At 46.0% G+C, this 22,833-nt stretch overlaps 1 protein-coding gene across 1 annotated transcript in view; it reads right to left on the bottom strand.

Annotated features, from left to right (window-relative positions):
* FBXO4 (F-box protein 4) overlaps positions 1 to 22,533 on the bottom strand; it is a 57,514-nt gene extending 34,981 nt beyond the window's left edge. Inside the window, exons 1-3 of the mRNA XM_040338880.1 lie at positions 22,259 to 22,533; positions 5,258 to 5,490; positions 1,288 to 1,508 (exon numbers count right to left, since the gene is read on the bottom strand). Of these exons, the coding sequence (XP_040194814.1) occupies positions 1,288 to 1,508; positions 5,258 to 5,490; positions 22,259 to 22,408 (604 nt within the window). The 5' untranslated portion in view covers positions 22,409 to 22,533. The remainder of the gene's footprint in view (positions 1 to 1,287; positions 1,509 to 5,257; positions 5,491 to 22,258) is intronic.
* Positions 22,534 to 22,833: the final 300 nt, after the last annotated feature.

The raw sequence follows: 22,833 nt of genomic DNA, 5'->3' as shown, positions 1-22,833 counted from the left end.
CCAGCATACTGCTGACATCAACGGTATGCTGGATTTATTTTTTTCCGCTTTACTTACTTTTCTTTTCGTTCTTTTCACCCGACTTCCGGGTTCTCGCTCCCCCGGGGAGTAGGCGTTCCTAAGACGAGGCCTAGATGATTGACGTGCGGGTAAAGCGCGTCACGCCTTACGAAAATATCAGAGATGGGACTCGGCACTTTACGGCGCCTGCGCAGTCAGCTCTACACGGCAGGTGCAGGCGCGGTATAGAAAAAAATTGCATCTAAGATCCGACGGCGTACTAAGGCGTACGCCTGTCGGATCTAACACAGATGCCGTCGTCTCTTGTTTGGTGGATACCAAAACAAAGATAAGACGCGCAAAATTTGAAATTACGCGGCGTATCAAGTGATACGCCGGCGTAATTTCTTTGAGGATCTGCCCCTATAGAGAGAAAAGATTCGACATTATAAAGAGAAAAGATTTGACATTATAGAGAGAAAAGATTCGACATTATAGAGAGAAAAGATTGCTGCTGGAATTGGGTGGGGGAAATAAAATAAAAATAATGATGATGATGAATGTTATTAGCTGATTGTATCAAACGAGGAGGAGCAGTAAAATAGCTAAAACTAACTTTACAAATCAACAAGATTCGACAAAGCATCGAAAAACATACAAACGTCGAATCTGTCACTGAAGGCTTATGGTGTCTGTCGAAAGTTCTAAGAAGATTCGACGGAGCAGCTAAACTGTACGACGCGGCAATCATACATTTCCGGTCAAATGCTCGGCCCATAGGCTATAGAAAAATTCTAATGTTGGTTGACTAGTAATAATTATTAATAAATATAATTATTACTAGTCATACAACATTAGAATTCTACTATAGCTAGCTTGTAGGCGGAACATTCGACTGGAAATGTACGATTGCGGCGTTGTACAGTTTCGCTGCTCCGTCGAATCTTTCTTGAACATTCGACAGACACCATGAGCCTTCAATGACAGATTCAACATTTATTCATTCAGACTTTCGGACGAATGCAATTTCTAACGAAAAACAAATGAAATAAAAACGAATTTCAGGAGTAGCTAAATAAATGTATTTTTCGGACGAAAGCGAAATTCCGAAACAAAATATTTCAGTGTGCACAAGTCTACTGACCAGCAGAGTTCTTGATATCCAGTTAAACTGAAAAAAGTATCAGGCTAGAGCTTGAAGGCAATGTACGCGACGGGAATTGTTTGAATGCAAGTCCTATGTACATTGGCATGTTTTCTTGATCACTGTATAGATCTGAGACTCACCATTAATCTGCCTTTGAAGTATGCTGACCACAGGTAGAAGATCTGGAGATGTCATCATTCGTGTAACCAAAGAATCATCCAGCTGCTCGAGGCCAGGACCAAACATGGCAAACCGAGGTTCCCCCGGCATGACCAGAGACTGAAGGAATGATGTCACTGCTCCATAAATGGGGTTCTTTGACCGCATGGATTTTCTGGTCTTTGGGCAGCTCCTCAAGTAGCTATTAACAAGGAAAATCAGACGGTTATGTCTTTCTGTGAAAATAAATAAAATATGAAGTTCTTATATGGATTTCTCATAAAAAAAAAAGTAAAGTAATAAGCTTGGCCAGTGTTAGCTTACACAGGCTTAATGACCTCCCCATGTAACAGTATTCAAATAGGACGATTGGTCCTGACCACTGCATCTTAAAAATAGAGGGATACAGGTCACATGCTCCCCCATACCTGGAAGTACTGCTTCCAACAAATAAGGTGACTGGGGAGTGTTTAAAAAAGGTGATTAGTAGTGGGTGGGTGAGAACTTTAAAAAAAATAAATCACTTTTTTTGAAATGAGCAAACTGGCAGATGCTCTTTAAATTCAGCCTAGCTCCAAACTGTAAACCTCCTAGGCATTATCACTGCAAAAACCTAAAAAATTGTTTGCGTCAGCGCCGACCTAATCATCCTCTCCCTTTCATCATTCATTGCATGGTCGCAGCCAGAAAATTTATATCATCAAATTAGAAACAGGTAGAGCCTCCTCCATTTACATCTTTTACAACTAACCTCAACACCCAGACTCACTTATGTTTTCCATCAAAAATGGCAACAGCCAAACCTTCTGGACTCGATGATCAACTTGCTTACATCTGTCCTGCACAGCGCGCCCGTAACAATGGCACGATAACACCCACTGGGCCGGATTCAGATAGGAGATACGACGGCGTATCTCCTGATACGCCGTCGTATCTCTGAGTGCGGTCGGTCGTATCTATGCGCCTGATTCAGAGAATCAGTTACGCATAGATATCCCTAAGATCCGACTGGTGTAATTGTCTTACACCGTCGTATCTTAGGCTGCATTTTCAGGCTGGCCGCTAGGTGTCGCTTTCGTATGTTTACGCAAGGAATATGCTAATTAGGCAGATATGGCGATTCAGAAACGTACGTTCGGCCGGCGCAATTTTTTACGTCGTTTACGTTAGGCTTTTTATATTACCCCCTTTCCCATTTTCCTATGCAAACTCAACTGCTTTGGCAATGCTAACATGTATTTGGTCCTGCCAATAAAGCTCATTTGAATTGAATTGATAGTTACCCCTGCTATATGAGGCGTAGCTAATGTTAAGTATGACCGTCGTTCCCGCGCTGAGTTTTGAAATTTTACGTTGTTTGCTTAAGTCGTTCGCGAATAGGGCTGTACGTCATTTACTTTCACGTCGAATCCAATACGTCCTTGCGGCGTACTTTAGAGCAATGCACACTGGGATATTTTACGGACGGCGCATGCGCTGTTCAAAAAAATGTAAAAAACGCGGGGTCAAGTAAAATTTAAATACAACAAGCCCCCAACATCCCCATTTGAATTAGACGGCCTTACGCCGCAACACATACGTTACGCCGCCGTAACTAAGGGCGCAAGTTCTTTCTGAATACAGAACTTGCGCCCAAAGTTACAGCGGCGTAACGTATCGGAGATACGTTACGCCAGCAGATAGATACACAAATCTATATGAATCCGGCCCACTGTCTTTCTCTGGAAAGCCATCCTTCATGTTTCACAGATCTTTATTTGCTTCAAGGAGTACCCAGCTAGGTTTCTATCCCTTGGGTTGTTCACCTCAGTTAGTTGCACCTGTTTAGATTTCAGGTATTTGCATGTCTCTTGCAAAACGTCCCTCTCATCACACCAGAAAGGCCTTATTAAGAGCACTATGGATCCTCCCACTGATGTGGCCTGGGTCCAATTGCAGTATACACAATCCTTTGTACAGGCTATTGTCCCATATGCCAATGTCAATATATTGCTGTAAAACCATTTCCCAACCAGGGACTCACATGTATGTGTGACCATTTCCTGAAATGTATGTTAATGTTTTCATTCTCCTCCGATTGTCCTATGAGGCTGCAGGACCCCTGACCCTCTGTCTGGACAGTGTTGATTGGCCCTGTGCTGATCACATGAACTCTCCCAAGAAGAAAAAAACAATCTTTAGCAATACACACCAAACTAAGCATGTGCAGAGTGCCCCTAAGGTTCTGTACTATCAGCAGATGGATTGGGGATAGTGGAAGGGGAGGAACAGAGAAGACAGGATCAAACAGCCTTTTTATACAATAGAGGACTAATCACTTGGGTTCCACAGAGTATAACAGGCATGCTTTACTGCATATACAGACTCATTTTACTGTTGTGGGTTAAGTAACACTTTATTAAAAATGTATTTTAAAAAAAATGTGGTTTGCGCCCAAATAAAATATGATTAAAAAAAATTAATGACAAATAAAGACGACGACTAATTTAAGATCTCGCCCCCCCTCCACAGATAAGTGGTTAGTTAATCTGACCATACCCCCTCCTGTCTCTTCAGCAGAGTGCACGCTTTAATAGAGTAGTCCTAAGACAGTAGTGTCTGTGGGGAATTTGGCTGCATATTTGATCCCCTTCTACTCTTAACGGGCATCTTAACAGTGTATAGTATAGGGTAGGGATCCTCACACTGCGGCCCTCCAGCTGTTGCAGAACTACACATCCCATGAGGCATTGTAAAACTCTGACATTCACAGACATGACTAGGCATGATGGGAATTGTAGTTCCTGAACAACTGGAGGGCCGTAGTTTGAAGACCCATGGTATAGGGTATAGTATAAACAGTATAGGGGAATAAAAAGAAGGAAAAAAAGAAGAACATTGTTTTTTCTTTAGACACCCCAAAAGGCACCTTGCCACGGTCTTTTGCGTTCGGCACTTCAAAGAAGTCCCCCAGTGTGGTTCTATCCTCAACCCCTGCCTTAGTAAGAGACTTACCGTATTTATCGGCGTATATCGCGCACTATTTTCCCCTTAAAATAAGGGGAAAATCATGGGTGCGCGATATACGCCGATAGCCGCTTCCCGTGCTCAGTTTGAAATCCTGCACCGACATATACCGAGTGCAGTACACTCGGGTACATTCGGCCAGGCTCGGCTTCGCTCGTGCTCACGCATAAACGTCACAGAGCGCGAGCGCGAGCTAAGCCGAGCCTTGCCGAATGTACCCGAGTGTACTGCACTCGGTATATGTCGGCGGAGGCGTTCAAACTGAGCGCGGGAAGCGGGGACTCGACGTGAGGCGCGCGCTGGAGAAGCCGGGAGGACACCATCGAGGCCGCAGACGGACGCCGGACCGGACGATGGACGCTGGGAAAACACCAAAACTGTAAGTAATAAAATCATATAACTTTTTTTTTTTACAGGAATTTCGGGGGCAACATTAGGGGTGCGCGGTATACTGCAATAAATACGGTAATCCTGCTACAGCTCTGCACTAATGATCTGATGGCAGTACAGCGAACTCCCCTGCTGAGCTGTTGGGGGGGGGGGGGCCCTCCCAGAAAGACTTTGATCAGCACTCTCAGCCATTGGCTGAGAGTGCTGATCAGGAACCCGTCGGCTGCTGGTTTTCCAGCACGGTTGGCTTCTGTCGGACCAGCTGACATCCACGCGGGGCGCATGCCGGACAGTTTTTATTGAACCGGCCAATGTCTCCAGACATTTGGCCTGTGTGTACAAGGTATTAGCGGTGATTTAGGGTTCAAAGGATGGACCTCCAGCATGTGGTGGGGGGACACAGGCACCCAACAATCTTGGAAGTGCTGAATGCTGTAATGTCTGACGGAACTCTTCTATTGCAGGGAAGTTGCCTCTGGAATTTTTAGCAGGAACACAATATCGCTTTAACAAATACAGCGAGGGCAAGCAGGTTAATTCTGCTGAAGGACTCACATGGACATAAAATTGGCATCCATCTGCTCGGATTCAGACAGGCAGGAGTTCAGGAGAGTAACATCGGGTAAGCTGTGGCAGTCAATGGAAGACCAGGTGGGAAGATCTCGCAGCAGGAAGTATTTCCATAGAAGACGGTCTTGTACCATTTCATTCCAGTAACGGTTTGTCATTCCAAAACTGCACAGATCTTGTGGGGTGAGGAATGATAACATGTACAGCTGCATGTCAACCTACAAAAAAAAAAACATTTAAAAAATTTGGTTCATATAATTCAAGGTGGATATAAAAGAAAAAAAAAAAAAAACACAGGCATTTATTTAAAGCATTACTGCAGGCTGACAAAAAACAAAACAAAAAAACATCCCCCTTTTGTTGCTTTGCAGCCTGAATTGAAGACAGACACAGTTTTTATTTTATCCAGCTGGATTTACTGTATTGCAACTTTTAACATCCAAGTAAAAAAACATAACACCAACATGTCAGAAAAACTCAATCAGGTGTAGCCAGTGACCTTGTCAATCGCACACAAAGCCATTCGACTTTCAACTGTGATTATACATCAGACAGGAGGCTCATATCTTATGCATTATCTTTCTTTAATAATGCCCATAGCAGAAATACAGTAAACATTTATTGTAACTTAAAAAATTCAAAGAACTACCCTTCCCAGCAGTCCCTGGGCCAGTGTAGCCCCTCCCAGACCGTAGCCTATATAAGGGACTGTCTGAGGTAACCTATTCCTCTTTCTTTCTGCTCATAGCCAGAACTCAGATAAGTACATTACTCTATGTTTATAATTTTTATGTAGGCTTGCTTGTTATTTGGTTATCAGCAGCCTTTTTAATTTGTGTAGACCCTAATGTCACATCGTCTTTCCACAGGGTGCTGGGGATCCCCCCCCCTCCCACCCCGGCTTTTATTACAGCTACGGAGGTTTTTCCCTCCTCCGCTATTCCCTTCAACTTCCACCTGTATCTGTATATACCCTCTGATCCCCTCAGACCTTCATCTGTGTGTTGTTCTATCAACCTTCTGTCTTATGAAGCACAACTGATATTTCTAAAAATGATAAACGTTTAGTTTTTGCTGTATGCTTTTCCCACTTTGCTATCTGTGCCACCCGTTTTGTAGAGAACGCGGTTTCCTCTGATGTGTACATCTTACAGTCATTGGGCTTCTTTATTTGTTTATTTTACAATATACCGCTGCTTTGCTTCTTTTGTTCCCCCCCGGTGCGCTCTGCACACTGCTCGTTTTCTGACTGGAGGTAGGACGGCGCCATTTTAACATCTCGGCGCCTTTTTTCCTACCTCCCTTCTTCTCCTTCTCCTCAGAGCGTCTCATCTCTGAGGGGGGCGTGGCGGTGAGGATCTCCCTGCACCAATCACGCTATTGTCGCGAATCGACAGCGCCATTGCTGCGGACCTGTCCTGGGGACCCCATCCTCCGTGTGCTAGACCGTCTCTCCCCATCGCCGCCACGCCAGGGTGCGGGCGGCTGTATGGTTGGAACTCTGTGTAGATCTCACTGATCTATGCGAATCACGTTAGGCCGTAGTCTCGCGAGACTACGGCCCAGAGCCTCACGTCTAGCTCCCCTTGTGGTGGGGAATATCTCCCCTCATCTAACTTCTGTCACTCACACCTAGCTGGTGGGGAATTCCTCCCCTCCCCTGCTTCTGTCACTCCTTCACCTTCAGTTACATTAACATCAGTTCTTGTTCTGGGAATTTATTCCCCTGTAGTCTATTCTACATATAATGAATATATTAATACATGTAAATAAATAATACATTTAAATAATTATACGAATGAATAAATTATTGACTTATTAAATAAATATAAATAGATCAATGAACATAAATGTCTATAAATAAATAATTTATACAATCTATTTGATTGAATAAATAAATAAATAAATATATATAATAAACACATTTTAAAATATAAACTATTAAACTATACTTTATATATAATTGAATAAATAAATACATATATATACATACATATATACACATATATATATATATATATATATATATATATATATATATACATATATATATATATATATATATATATATATATATATATATATAAATAAATAAACAAATTATAACAATAATTGAATGAATTATAGAAATTACTATACAAGTTATAGTACATAACTTCCGTATCTTCCTGTGCTGCACGGCCGTGCTGTCCGCAGACAGCTGACTCTTCTCCTGTGGCTGGCGACAGATCCTTTACTCTCTACTGGTGCCACTGAAGTGGTGGACGCAGCCCTGGAAGGCCCTACCTACCTCAGTGCTGCACTGGTTCCTGAGCTGGTCGGTAGGTCCGACCAGACTACCAGGGCATCGGTTGTTCCAACCCACATGCACCCCTATGTCCGGATCTCCCGGCAAGGATATAACGCCCCTGAGTAGGGCATGGCGTCCCGTATGCGCCGTCACATTAATGTGGCCTCCGTCTCCCCGGCAGGGGAAGTAATTAACATGCCTCAGGCAGTACCCTCTCAGGACTGCCGACCCTCTCACTCCCCGGCAGGGGAAGTAAATAACATGCCCCAGGCAGTACCCTCCCAGGACTGCCGACCCTCTGACTCCCCGGCAGGGGAAGTAAATAACATGCCCCAGGCAGTACCCTCCCGGGCCTGCCGACCCACTGCCTTCCCAGACTCCAATCGACCCCCGAGCCTCGGGGAGATGCACATGCAGAGGCAGCGATCCGCTAGACGGACTGAGCCAGACTCCTCGTGGACTCTTCCAGAGTCGTCCGCGGAGTACGAGGCGGCTAACACCTTTGAGTCTGAGGATGACAATGATGATGATAATGTGAGCAGTGGGCACATGGCGCTCCATGACAACGCCAACCCTAGGTCCCAGGGTAAAACCTTATTGGACTCTTGTGGAGTACCATTTTTCGATCAGGAGGTGATTGGCCACCCACACTCCAGTGACTGGGCACCTCTACCTGAGGTGATCCAATAGATCGAATGCTGGACCCGGAGATCGATCGGTACGCTAACCGGACAAGTTGAGGGTGGAATACTCACCCTTCCATTACCAAATACGGTGGTGCTCACTCCAGAGGTGGATCCCATAATCATTCAGTATTCCAGGAAGGGAATAGAGAGGGCCTTTGGGACCTCACAGTACTGGGTCTTAGATCTCTGGACCTATCACCTAACCCTACGCCTTAGTGAGCAGGCTACCGCCTCTGTAAGCCGGTTGACCTAGCACAATGGGATCACGCTAATTGATGATATCTTTAAGACGGTAGGACAAATGGAGTTATATTACCAGGCGTATACCTGGTTCACCATCCCATTCGGTTTTTCAAACCTAAACACCGTCCTAATGGACAACAGGTTGCTAGACCTTGGACCAAACAGCCGATAGTAGAGATGGACCCGCTCTCTTTGAACTTCCTCAACAACATCTTCCCGATCAGGAAGAAGAAAGGCGGTTTTTCGTCCGGTGGGAGCTTGAGAAATCTCACCAACTTACTGCCCTGTGGAACAAGGGTGAGGTTGAACATCTACTTGAACGACCGACTTCTAATGGCTGGTTCCCCTCGCCTAGCGAGCGAACACGCCTCCTGGATGGTCGGATCGCTTCGCGATCTGGGACTCCTCATAGATCATGAACACCTATTATCTCCCTATTTCAGGAGATAGAGTTTTTGGGGTTCTTGGTTGACACCAACCGAGCGATCCTTCGGCTACCCATACCCAATTAGCCGCCATCCGCAAAGACATCAGTATCATGCTGGGCAGCAGCGGGTGTCCTTACGCGGACTGACTCGCTTAGTCGGCCTGTTCCCGGTGTCAATCCAGGCCACTCTCCAGACCCTCTTCACTGTCGAACCCTCCAGAGACTCGAGACTCTACATCTTCGCTAGGGGCTTCGCTATACAAACTAAGTGAAGCCATGGTGGACCTACGGTAGTGGTTACGTCATGCCGTCAAACGGAACGGCGAGACATTTTCAACTCCTCACCGGATTTCGTCATAGGGTCGGATACCAGCCGCCTCGGCTGGGGTGCTCGGTGCAGTCCCTCGTCCTCCGGTAGGACGTGGTCCGCAGAGAACCCTCGGCTGCACATCAACACGTACACCCCTGACGGCCTTTTTTGCCATCGGAAGTCTGTTGCCACGCACGTCCATCTGCTGTGTGCTATTGCGTTCGGACAACGTACCCGCAGTCCGGTACGTCGATCGCTTGGTGGGCCCCTGATCCAGAATCCTAGCGGATCTAGTAAGACTTCGGGCACTTCTGCCTGGAATGCAACATCGTCCCGATTGCGGGATATGCCACAGACTATCCCTATAGGGTGGCAGATTGGATTCTCGTTACCTGACCGATTCCAACGATTGGCGACCGCACCGGTCAGGGTCCCTGATCCTCGCTCACTTCGCGGATCCTTCTCTATGGACCTGTTCGTTCCCCGTATCAGCCACCAGTTTCCGCGCTCTTACAACCGGAGGCCGGATCCGGAGGCGCACCATGTGTTCCCGGTGACCCTCAGGGTCCTCCTTCACTTAGCGAGCCGGAGGGCATCAGTCGTGCGGTTCACTCCGTGGTGGCCGACGCAACCATGGTTTCCCCTCCTTCTGAGGATGACGGTGGAACTCCCCAGGTTGTTTCCTCATTCCCCCCACCTCCTCGCTGGTCCGAACGGGGATCTGCACCCTCTACTCGCGAAGCACATCCTACCTCTCCTCACATGGTTAGTATCGGGGTTCCGGTCGCAGACTACGACCTTTCGGGAACAGCTAGGGATTCCCTGCCTTGGACTGGGCCCCGGGACTAGATCAGCATCTCGATCTACCTGGGGACTCTGGGTTACTTGGTGTGATCAAGGACGGGTCGACCCCGTTCAAGCGCCAGGGTCTGTAATAGCCAATTATCGGGCGGACTCTTTGGATCCGTTGGTGTGTCAATTTTGAAGGCGTTAAGTTTAAATCTCCCAATGTACCAGCACACTTGGGATTTTTCCAAGGTCATGATCATGTTCTCGGGCTGGGGGACGTTGACACTCTGTTTTGAGGTTACTGTCTTTCGAGCTTACTGTCTTCTTGTGTCTGATTTCCATCATCGTGGGTCAGACGTCAAGGCTTTGGACCCATCCAGGCGTCATTCCTCGCCTCAGAGACTCAAGTCTTTTTCCGTCGTGCGTTGGACCAGACGGTACTTCGATCGGTTTTTCTACCAGTTCTTTCCCGCACATCCACAACTGTATGTGGTCCGCTGTCTACAGACTTATATGTCCTTGACAGCCTCGCTGCGATCTTCGCAAGTCTTTCAACTCCTCGTTTCCTACGTTAATCCTCTCTTCCCGGTTTCCTCTGTGACTTACTATAGCGGCGGACTGTTGTCAGCGTCCGTTTTTCCGCCAATCCCGCTTTGAACAGGAGGTACACATATCTATGTCAGTGTTGTGGATTATTTTGATTGTTATTGGTCATATGCATTGTTATAGCTTTGAACTTGCATAAGATATGAGCCTCCTGTCTGATGTATAATTCGAGATTTTCCTAGCTTGTGACGGAAAATATTAATTATATGAAGACAGGAGGCGAGTATCTTCCCTCCCAACCCAACCCTGTCACGAGGTTGTCTCTCTCTCGTTCTAGACTGATGAACCACGCACCCTGCAAGTCGGAGGCTGGTACGCCCCGGGAGTTCGTTTTCACTATACCCGTTGGGATTGCTGTCCGTTTCGATCCATGGGTTTAGTTCACCGCAGATGGAGGTTCCTACTACGTTCCAGATCCGGAGTCGGGATGCCGTTGACTGAATCCGTTGGTCCATGTTCCTGAGGACAACTGACCGGTCGGCTCCGAATGGTTTGGGTTTCCTATAGTCCCCGTTGGGATGAAGCTGGTCCGGATGAAGTTGGTCCGTGTTGGCCTTGTCCTTTCGTTTCCTCCAGATTCGGATGTTGTGTTCCGGTCGGAAGGTTCCCGGCAGCCGCGGAGATGTCTAATTGGACTTTCGGTTCCTGTTTACACTAATTTGCATGAAGAAAGAGGAATAGGTTACCTCAGACAGTCCCTTATATAGGCTACGGTCTGGGAGGGGCTACACTGGCCCAGGGACTGCTGGGAAGGGTAGTTCTTTGAATTTTTTAAGTTACAATAAATGTTTACTGTATTTCTGCTATGGGCATTATTAAAGAAAGATAATGCATAAGATACTCGCCTCCTGTCTTCATATAATTAATATTTTCCGTCACAAGCTAGGAAAATCTCGAATTATTTTGATTAGCTTAGCATGAAAAGAGCTTTCCTGGCCTATCTTTCAGACTCAGTGGGGTAGATCCACATACAGCGGCGCATTATTGCACCGGGCGTAGCGTATCTAAGATACACTACGCCGCTGTAACTTACTTGTTTTTGTTTCGAATCCTCAACGAATTTGCGCCGCAAGTTACGGCGGCGTAGTGTATCTCTTGCGGCGTAAGGGCGTGGACTTCAAATGGATGTAATGGGGGTGTGTTTTATGTAAATACGTTGTGACCCGACGTAAACAACGTTTTTTTTTTCACTGCGCATGCGCCGTCCCTGGGAGTATTCCAGTGCGCATGCTCGAAATTTAACCGGAACAAGCCAATGCTTACGACGGTGACGTCATTCTATGCAAATTCCTATTCGCAAACGACGTAAAAAATTCAAAATTGTATGTGGGAACGACGGCCATACTTGACATTGAGTACGCCACCATATAGCACCTTTAACTATACGCCGGAAAAAGCCGAACGACGTAAAAAAATGCGCCGGGCCGACGTACGTTCGTGGATCGCTGTAACTAGCTAATTTGCATACTCGACGCGGATTTTGACGGGAACGCCACCTAGCGGCCGCCGGAAAATTGCAGCTTAGATCCGATGGCGTACTAAGACGTACGCCTGTTGGATCGATCCCAGATGCCGTCGTATCTTGTTTTGTGGATACAAAACAAAGATACGACGCAGGAAATTTTAAATTACGCTGGCGTATCAGTAGATACGCCGGCGTAATCCTTTTGTGGATCTGCCCCAGTGTTAACAAGTTAAAATCATTTGCTTCGCTCGAAAATTACTTAGAACCCCACATACACTATATATATATATATATATATATATATATATATATATATATATATATATATATATATATATACATATACACACATATACACACAGTAAAAGCTTGGTTTGCGAGCATAATTTGTTCCAGAAACATGCTTGTAATCCAAAGCACTTGTATATCAAAGCATTTTTTTTACAGGGTATACTTGACGTGATTGTAGCCGTATTAGTGCAATTGTGATAGAGAAAATTGAGTACTGTCCGTGATACTTTATTTGCACCAACATACAGTCCTGAAAAATTGTATGTTAGTGCAAATAAAAAAAGTATCACGGACAGTACTCAATTCTTCTCTTTTACAGGGTATAAAAGAGAAGAGAGGCGCCTCTAAGTGTAGCAATAAGTTGCTAAATGTTGTACCTTCATTACATGTAACCATATTGCTACACTTAGAGGCTCCTCTCTTCTTTTTTATACTCAGTTGTGACATGACACTACTCTTATATCAAGACATCGCTTGTATATCAAGGCAAAATGTATTAAAAAATGTTGCTTGTCTTGCAAAACGCTCTTAAAGCAAGTTACTCTCAAACCAAGGTTTATATAAATATATATATATATATATGACACCCTAGAAAAAAAATGGCGGTCGTTGCAATACTTTATGTCACACCATATTTGCGCAATGGTCTTGTAAGCGCACTTTTTTGGGGTAAAATAAATAAATAAATTTGACTTAAAAAAATAAGACAACAGTAAAGTTAGCCCAATTTTTTTTTTATATTGTGAAAGATAATGTTACGCCGAGTAAATTTATACACAACATGTCACGCTTCAAAATTGCGCCCACTCGTGGAATGGCGACAAACTTTTACCCTTAAAATTCTCCATAGCTGACGAGTAAAAATTTCATATTATATCATATATCAAATTTTCATATGCGAGTGCGACTTACGTATGCGTTTGCTTCTGCACACGAGCTCAGCTGGATGGGGCGCTTTCATTTTTTTTTATTATTTAAAAAAGATCTCAGATCTCATATTTACACTAAAGCACATTGGAAAAAAAAATTTTCCCTTTAAAGTGGTTGTAAACACACATCGAAAAAAAAGAAGACCTGCAAGACAAAAGGCATAATGAGCTAGTATGCACAGCATACTAGCTCATTATCTAATACTCTCCTGAGATCAAAGCCCCGGCTGCAGTGCCTGTGTACACAGCATCGGCCACCGACATCGCTCCCGGAGTTACTTCCGGGTATCGCGGCTCCAGTGCTGTGATTGGCCGGAGCCACGATGCAGGTTTAGGAGATATCCGGGGTAGCTACAGGTTTTTGACGTTGCTTCTGCCCTCCAATGCTATGGAGCTGAGCAGGGGCCATCATTCCCTCACCCTGCATCCAGGCAGGGAGGGGAAAGGACCTGATCTTCTCCACCACTACCGACGGCTCCAGTAAGCGGCAGAGGTGACAGGAGTGCGGCAGGAGGGGGCCTTTCCCGTCGCCGATAAAAATGATCTCACGGCGAAACCGCTGCAAAGACCACAATTTGAAAGCCAGCCGCCCGTGGAGAAAAATACTGGGGTTATGGCAGCAATTTAGTGTCAAACTACCGACTTATATCCACGGTGGGTGGTCCGGAAGGGGTTAAAGTTTTGGAAGATACATGGTATAACCTGTACAAATGTAATCAATACTGAGTGCGACTGTGAGCCATAGAAAACAGTAAAGGTTATGATGAAATAGATCAATAAGCATGGTATAACAGAAGTTATGTAAACCTAACAATACATATTATGAGATACAAGGAGAGGTAGGAAAGGGGAGGTGGAGGGGAAGTAAAGGGGGTCTAATGACCTTAAACCGGGAGTAATTCTCGGAGATATGAGTCAGGCCTTGCACAGAGGATAATAAAGAGAGACATACTGTATTTATCGGCGTATACCGCGCACTATTTTGCCCTGAAAATCAGGGCAAAATCGTGGGTGCGCGGTATACGCCGATACCCGCTTTCCCACCACGAGTTTGAATACTGCGCCAGCATATACCGAGAGCAGTACACTTGTGTATCTTCGGGCAGTCTCGGCGCCTCTCGCGCTGACGTCCTGAGCGTACAGGACGTCAGCGCGAGAGTTGCCGAGCCTGCCTGACAATACACGAGTGTACTACGCTCGGTATATGTCGGCGCAGTATTCAAACTCGGCGCGGGAAACGAGCGGGAGGACGCCGCAGAAGGACGCCGGACCCGATGAAGAGGACACCCGAAGCCGCAGACGGACGCCAGACCCGACGAAGAGGACACCCGAAGCCATAGAAGGACGCCGGACCCGACGAAGAGGACACCCGAAGCCGCAGACGGACGCCGGACCCGACGAGGCCGCCGCGCAAGACACCAAAACTGTAAGTACAAAAAAAACTTTTTTTCCACAGGATTCGGGGCAACTTTAGGGCTGCGCGGTATACCGCGATAAATACGGTAGTTGTTAAAGCGGATGTCCGCTGAAAAACAAAAATTTAAAGTCAGCAGCTACAAATACTGCAGCCGCTAACTTTTAATATTAGGACACTTACCTGTCCTGGAGTCCAGCGCCGTCCGCAGCAGAGGACGAGCGATCGCTCGTCACTCTGCTGCTCCCCCCGCCATCCTCGGTGAGGGCTGCGCCTGCTGACTGGCTCCCGCTGTGCTCTGGGAGCCGAGTGTTCCCAAAACACAACGGGGGGGGGGGGGACGTCCTGCCCGCAGTCTGTCCGCAGACTGTGGCCAGGAATGGGTGCAAATACCTGTCTTTAGGCAGGTATCTGCGCCCCCCTCCCCCTGAAAGGTGTCAAATGTGACACCGGAGGGGGGGGGGGGGGGTTCCGATCAGCAGGAGTTCCACTTTAGGGTGGAGCTCCGCTTTAAAGGGTCACTAAAGGAAAAAAAATGTTCTGCTGAAATGACTGTTTACAGTTTATAGAGACATAAAAGTTAACCGATTCCTTTTAAAAATTAATAAAAATAGATTAAATTCAATCATATAATGTGCCTCTAGTTTCACTTTCGGTTTTAAACTGGTTTCATGTTTCTGTGAAGTAAAGAGACCCACAGAACAAAAACAAACAAATCCAGAGCAGTGTTTTGTTTTTAAAATGAATCTGATTGGTTCTGGGAAGTTTTAGACACACAGTAATGACAGCTTAGACCACCGTGAAAAGCTCCCAGTACCATGGTTATAAGGAAACAGGCAACCAGGAAGTGTGGAGATCACAGCAGAATTACAGCAACTTCAAAGCAAAAACGAACAATAAGGACATGAAACCAGTACTGCAGTAAGGTAAAGGAAGCTATTTAGCTAAAAAAATATGTTCCTTTAGTGATCCTTTGAGGCCTCCTAGAACAGGGGAGATGCATACAAAAAAAAAATCAAAGGCTTTATCAATGCCTAGAAGCACAGTGAAGTATATTATTAGGAAGTTGAAGGTATTTGGTACAATACAGACTCTCCCTGGATCAGGACGTCGCTCCAAACTGGATGAAAGAGTCAGAACGAAACTGGTCAGACAGGATACCAAGAGGCCTACAGCAACTCTGAAGCAGTTTCAGGAATTTATGACAAAGAATGGTCATTGTGTGCTTGTGACAACAATGTCACAAATTCTCCACAAATGTGGCTTATATGGGAGGGTTGCAAGAAAAAAAAAAAAAGCCACTCCTCAAGAAAGGCCACATGCAGTCATGACTGAGCTTTGCCAAAACACACTTTGAAGATTCTGAGGCCACATGGAAAAGGTGTTATGGTCAGATGAGACTAGAATGTAATTATTTGGCCTCAACACCAAACCATATGTCTGAGGGAAAATCAAATTCAATAACACTATTCCTACAGTAAAGCATGGAGGTGGTAATATCCTGTTATGTGGATGTTTCTCTGCAGCAGGGACTTGAGCACTTGTCAGGATAGAAGGAAAAATGGATGGGACAAAATACCATCAAGTTCTTGAGGAAAATCTGCTTCCCTCAGCCAGAAAGTTGTCAATGGGAAGAAGGTTTACCTTCAAACATGACAATGACCCAAAGCACACAGCAAAAATGAGCACAAAAGTGGTTGAAGGAGAAAAAGGTGAATGTCCTTGCATGGCGTAGTCAGAGCCCAGACTTAAACCCCATTAAAAATCTGTGGGATGACTTGAAGACTGCAGTCCACAAATTGGTCACCATTCAATTTAACTGAACTTGAGCAGTTCTGCAAAGAAGAATATTGCAAAGTCTAGATGTGCAAAGTTACCAGAGACATATCCCAACAGACTAAGGCCCCTTTCACAAAACTGCAACTTCCAAGCCCCTCGATTTTTTTGCGATTTTGACGCAATTTCAGGGAATTCCTGTGTAAGTGGCATCAAAATCGGACCAAAGTAGTGCAGGGACTACTTTGAAGTCAGAACACTTGAAGTCGTACTAATATGAATGGTTGTCATTTGAAATCATAGGAAACGACTTGTCATGTTACTTTGCCATCACAAATCGTGGGACAAGTGGTATCAGTGTGAAAGGGGCCTAAAGGCCGTAATTAAAGAAAGATGAGATCCTTTTTCCAACTCAGTGAATCTATTTTTGAATTTTTTCATGACATGTGTTATATCTTTTACTTGGATGTTATAAGTTGCATATATAAAATGCAGGACCAGCAGCCACCAGTGATACCATCATCACCACTGATTCTGCATTGTCCGTAGTGATGTTGTGAAGACCAGAGTGCCAGCTGCCATGGGACCATGGAGTAAATTAAAGCGGAAGTAAACCCATGCATAAAACAGTTTCATTTCTGGCACTTGCTGGAAATGTGCTCTCAACCAAACTGTCAAACCATCCAATGGCTGGTGTCATAATTAATCACATGTGCAGCATCATGGCAGTTGTAGATTAAGGCCCCTTTCAGACGTCCGCTCCGCCTGTCCGTTATTACAAGTCCGTTAATGGACTTGTAATACATCCCTATGGGATCGCGTCCGTTAGCGGATGGAGCATCCGCTAACGTCCGCGTTCGTCGGGACCTGGTTTTCGGACGGAAGAAAGCCCTATTTTTCTTCCGTCCAGCAGAACGTAACGGATGCAGACGGACAGACGGTCCGTCTGCATCCGGTTCCCCATAGGGCAGAGCGGAGCTGAGACAGGGCGGTCCCTGCACTGTGTGCGGGGACCGCCCTATCCGCCGACAGCTCAGCGGGGATCCCGGCGGAGACACACGGAGCGGACCCAGAAACGGTCCGCTCCGTGTGAAAGAGCCCTAACCCTCTGGGGCGGGAGCGGGTGCCAGGTCACAATTTCTTGTCGCAATTGCGACCTGGCAACCTGGACATTGTCGACCCCTGGTGTAAGGAATACACAGGAGAAAATTCATGTTGACAAGGGGAGTGTAGAGGTGGGCGGGGAGTCTACTGAGATCACAACTCCACCCACAGAGCTCCAGACAACAGATCCACCCACAGAATCTGCAGTTTTTCAGTTCTTATAACAGACAGAGGGGAAACATTTGACAGGTAAGGATACATGCAGGAGTCATCTATATCCTTATAGATCAGCACTATGGAAGTAGTTTAGAAAGGATGAGAGTGGGTTTACTTCCACTTTAATTCTTGGTGACGTAGATTCTACAAGGTGTTGGAAACATTCCTGAGATTTTGGTCCATAATGACATGATAGCTTCACACAGCTTCTCTATTGGATGAGATCTGGTGACTGTGGAGGCCATTGGAGCTCAGTGACCTCATTGTCCAGTGGTGAGATGATTGGATCTTTGTGACATGGAGAATTATCCTGCTGGAAGGAGCCATCAGAAGATGGGGACACTGTAGTCATAAAGGGATGGACATGATCAGCAATAATACTCAGGTAGGACGTGGCGTTTAACCACTTAAGACCCGGACCAAAATGCAGGTGAAGGACCTGGACAGTTTTTGCCATTTGGCACTGCGTCGTTTTAACTGACAATTGCGCGGTCGTGCGACGTGGCTCCCAAACAAAATTGGCGTACATTTTTTCCCACAAATAGAGCTTTCTTTTGGTGGTATTTGATCACCTCTGCGGTTTTTATTTTTTGCGCTATAAACAAAAATAGAGCGACAATTTTGAAAAAAAAATGCAATATTTTTTCCTTTTTGCTATAATAAATATCCCCCAAAAATATATAAAAAAAACATTTTTTTTCCTCAGTTTAGGCCGATACGTATTCTTCTACATATTTTTGGTAAAAAAAAAAGCGTTTATCGATTGGTTTGCGCAAAATTTATAGTGTTTACAAAATAGGGAATAGTTTTATTGCATTTTTATTAATAATTTTTTTTTTTACTACTAATGGCGGCGATCAGCGATTTCTTTTTGTGACCGCGACATTATGGCGGACACATCGGACAATTTAGACACATTTTTGCGACAATTGTCATTTTCACAGCAAAAAATGCTATAAAAATGCATTGTTTACTGTGAAAATGACAATTGCAGTTTGGGAGTTAACCACTAGGGGGCGCTGAAGGGGTTAAGTGTGACCTCATATGTGTTTCTAACTGTAGGGGGGCGGGGCTGGACGTGTGACGTGATTGATCGTGCTTCCCTATATCAGGGAACAGACGATCAATGACAGCGCCACAGTGAAGAACGGGGAAGGTGTGTTTACACACAGCTCTCCTCGTTCTTCAGCTCCGGGGACCGATCGCGGGACTCCAGCGGCGATCGGGTCCGCGGGTCACGCAGCTTCGGACCGGGTCGCGGGCGCGCGCCTGCGACCCACGGCTGGGCACTTAAAGAGGACGTACAGGTACGTGCTTGTGCCCAGCCGTGCCATTCTGCCGACGTAAATGTGCAGGAGGCGGTCCTTAAGTGGTTAAATGATACTCAATTGGTACTAAGAGGCCCAAAGTGTGCCAAGAAAATACCCCCCACGCCATTACACCGCCACCAGCCTGAACCATTGATACAAGGCAGGATGGCTCCAGGCTTTCATGTTTACACCAAATTCTGACCCGACCATCTGAATGTCGCAGCTGAAATCGAGACTCATCAGACCAGGCAATGTTTTTCCAATCTTCTCTTGTCCAATCATGGTGAACCTGTGCGAATTGTAGCCTCAGTTTCCTGTTCTTAGCTGACAGGAGTGGCACCCGGTGAGGTCTTCTGCTGCTGTAGCCCATCTGCTTCAAGGTTCGAAGTGTTGTGCCTTCAGAGATTATTTTCTGCATACCTTAGTTGTAAAAAGTTGTTATTTCCATCACTGTTTTTTTCTTTTTTACCATCTCATACCAGTCTGCCCATTCTCCTCTGACATCAACAAGACATTTTCCCCCACACACTGGATATTTTCTCTTTTTCGGACCATTCTCTGTAAACCCGAGAAATGGTTGTGTGTGTGAAAATCTCACTAGATCAGCCGTTTTTGAAATACTCAGACCAGCCCGTCTGCCACCAACAACCATGCCACGTTCAGGCACGTATATACCCTTTCTTCCCCATTCTGATCCTCGGTTCGAACTGCAACAAGTTGTCTTCACCACATCTAGATGTCTAAATGTATTGAGTTGCTGCCATGTGATTGGCTGGTTAGTAATGGTGAGTGTATGTACACATTCATATATTGATAGATATATAATCTTACACAGCACTTTAAACTAAAGGGTGCATTTTTTTTTTCTATACAGAAAAGTTTAATTTTCTAAAAGGGGAAATAAAAAAAATAAAAAATAAAGGGTGCAGCGAACTGACAAATATCAGGGCTGGATAGACAACCTTGAAGACCCTTTGACAGGTAGGTGCATATAAGGAGATCCTGGGACGGGTAGGTGTATATATGGAGATCCTGCGACAGGTAGGTGTGTATATGGAGATCCTGCAACGGGTAGGTGTGTATATGGAGATCCTGCGACAGGTAGGTGTGTATATGGAGATCCTGCGACAGGTAGGTGTGTATATGGAGATCCTGCGACAGGTAGGTGTGTATATGGAGATCCTGCGACAGGTAGGTGTGTATATGGAGATCCTGCGACAGGTAGGTGTGTATATGGAGATCCTGCGACAGGTAGGTGTGTATATGGAGATCCTGCGACAGGTAGGTGTGTATATGGAGATCCTGCGACAGGTAGGTGTGTATATGGAGATCCTGCGACAGGTAGGTGTGTATATGGAGATCCTGCGACAGGTAGGTGTGTATATATGGAGATCCTGCGACAGGTAGGTGTGTATATATGGAGATCCTGCGACAGGTAGGTGTGTATATGGAGATCCTGCGACAGGTAGGTGTGTATATATGGAGATCCTGCGACAGGTAGGTGTGTATATATGGAGATCCTGCGACAGGTAGGTGTGTATATATGGAGATCCTGCGACAGGTAGGTGTGTATATATGGAGATCCTGCGACAGGTAGGTGTGTATATATGGAGATCCTGCGACAGGTAGGTGTGTATATATGGAGATCCTGCGACAGGTAGGTGTGTATATATGGAGATCCTGCGACAGGTAGGTGTGTATATATGGAGATCCTGCGACAGGTAGGTGTGTATATATGGAGATCCTGCGACAGGTAGGTGTGTATATATGGAGATCCTGCGACAGGTAGGTGTGTATATATGGAGATCCTGCGACAGGTAGGTGTGTATATAGGGAGATCCTGCGACAGGTAGGTGTGTATATATGGAGATCCTGCGACAGGTAGGTGTGTATATGGAGATCCTGCGACAGGTAGGTGTGTATATGGAGATCCTGCGACAGGTAGGTGTGTATATGGAGATCCTGCGACAGGTAGGTGTGTATATGGAGATCCTGCGACAGGTAGGTGTGTATATGGAGATCCTGCGACAGGTAGGTGTGTATATGGAGATCCTGCGACAGGTAGGTGTGTATATGGAGATCCTGCGACAGGTAGGTGTGTATATATGGAGATCCTGCGACAGGTAGGTGTGTATATATGGAGATCCTGCGACAGGTAGGTGTGTATATATGGAGATCCTGCGACAGGTAGGTGTGTATATATGGAGATCCTGCGACAGGTAGGTGTGTATATATGGAGATCCTGCGACAGGTAGGTGTGTATATATGGAGATCCTGCGACAGGTAGGTGTGTATATATGGAGAGCCTGCGACAGGTAGGTGTGTATATATGGAGATCCTGCGACAGGTAGGTGTGTATATATGGAGATCCTGCGACAGGTAGGTGTGTATATATGGAGATCCTGCGACAGGTAGGTGTGTATATAGGGAGATCCTGCGACAGGTAGGTGTGTATATATGGAGATCCTGCGACAGGTAGGTGTGTGTATAGGGAGATCCTGGGCCAGGTAGGTGTGTATAGGGAGATCCTGGGACAGGTAGGTGTGTATGGAGACACTCTGGCAGTTAGGTGTGTATGGAGACACTCTGGCAGGTAGGTGTGTATGGAGACACTCTGGCAGGTAGGTGTGTATGGAGACACTCTGGCAGGTAGGTGTGTATGGAGACACTCTGGCAGGTAGGTGTGTATGGAGACACTCTGGCAGGTAGGTGTGTATGGAGACACTCTGGCAGGTAGGTGTGTATGGAGACACTCTGGCAGGTAGGTGTGTATGGAGACACTCTGGCAGGTAGGTGTGTATGGAGACACTCTGGCAGGTAGGTGTGTATGGAGACACTCTGGCAGGTAGGTGTGTATGGAGACACTCTGGCAGGTAGGTGTGTATGGAGACACTCTGGCAGGTAGGTGTGTATGGAGACACTCTGGCAGGTAGGTGTGTATGGAGACACTCTGGCAGGTAGGTGTGTATGGAGACACTCTGGCAGGTAGGTGTGTATGGAGTGTATAGGAGAAGAACACAGATACAGCAGTCAGGAAGGACGTGGAAGGAGAGAGCTGCCCCAATAATGGACACCTGTGACCCCAGTACATGGATGTGACTTGTGCTGCCCCGGATTGTCGGTCACTTACCGGCAGGCTGCTGATTGGACTGTCGGTGTCCCCGGTTGGGTCCCCCTCCGGCGCTCTCCCCCCTCTCTGTAGGTAGCGGGCTCTCAGCTGTCTGAGTCCATGAATGATGGCCGCCTCCAGGGCAGACACCGCACTGCCACCCTCCGCCATGCCCTCCGATCTCCGATCACTACACACCACTGACAGTCATGGCCGATCATCACACCACTTCCTCATCACACACACCTTCCAGCGTCACCACACAGGGAGATTCCATACTGGAAGACTCGTGTGGTCATGTGACCGGCGCCATGTGACCCGCCCCTAACAACCCATGGCTTTCATGGCAACTGTTAGAGCTAGAGGAGAATCCTAATAATAATAATAATATTAAATAATAAAAATAATCCACACCAGAAAAAAAACTCTGTTGGTCATGTGACCCGTCCCTAGCAACCTTGGCTTCTATAGCAACCAACTAAAGAGCAATGATAACATTGTTATTATTATTAATAATAGTAGCAATTATATTAAAAAGTCATCATAAATAATAATCATAGGAATTAATAACTATTATAATAATAAATTACCATTCT

This window comes from Rana temporaria, chromosome 1, assembly GCF_905171775.1.
Source record: "Rana temporaria chromosome 1, aRanTem1.1, whole genome shotgun sequence".
Lineage (NCBI taxonomy): Eukaryota > Metazoa > Chordata > Amphibia > Anura > Ranidae > Rana > Rana temporaria.
Note: the sequence above shows the minus strand (reverse complement) of the source record. Positions and strands in the feature narration are given on the sequence as shown.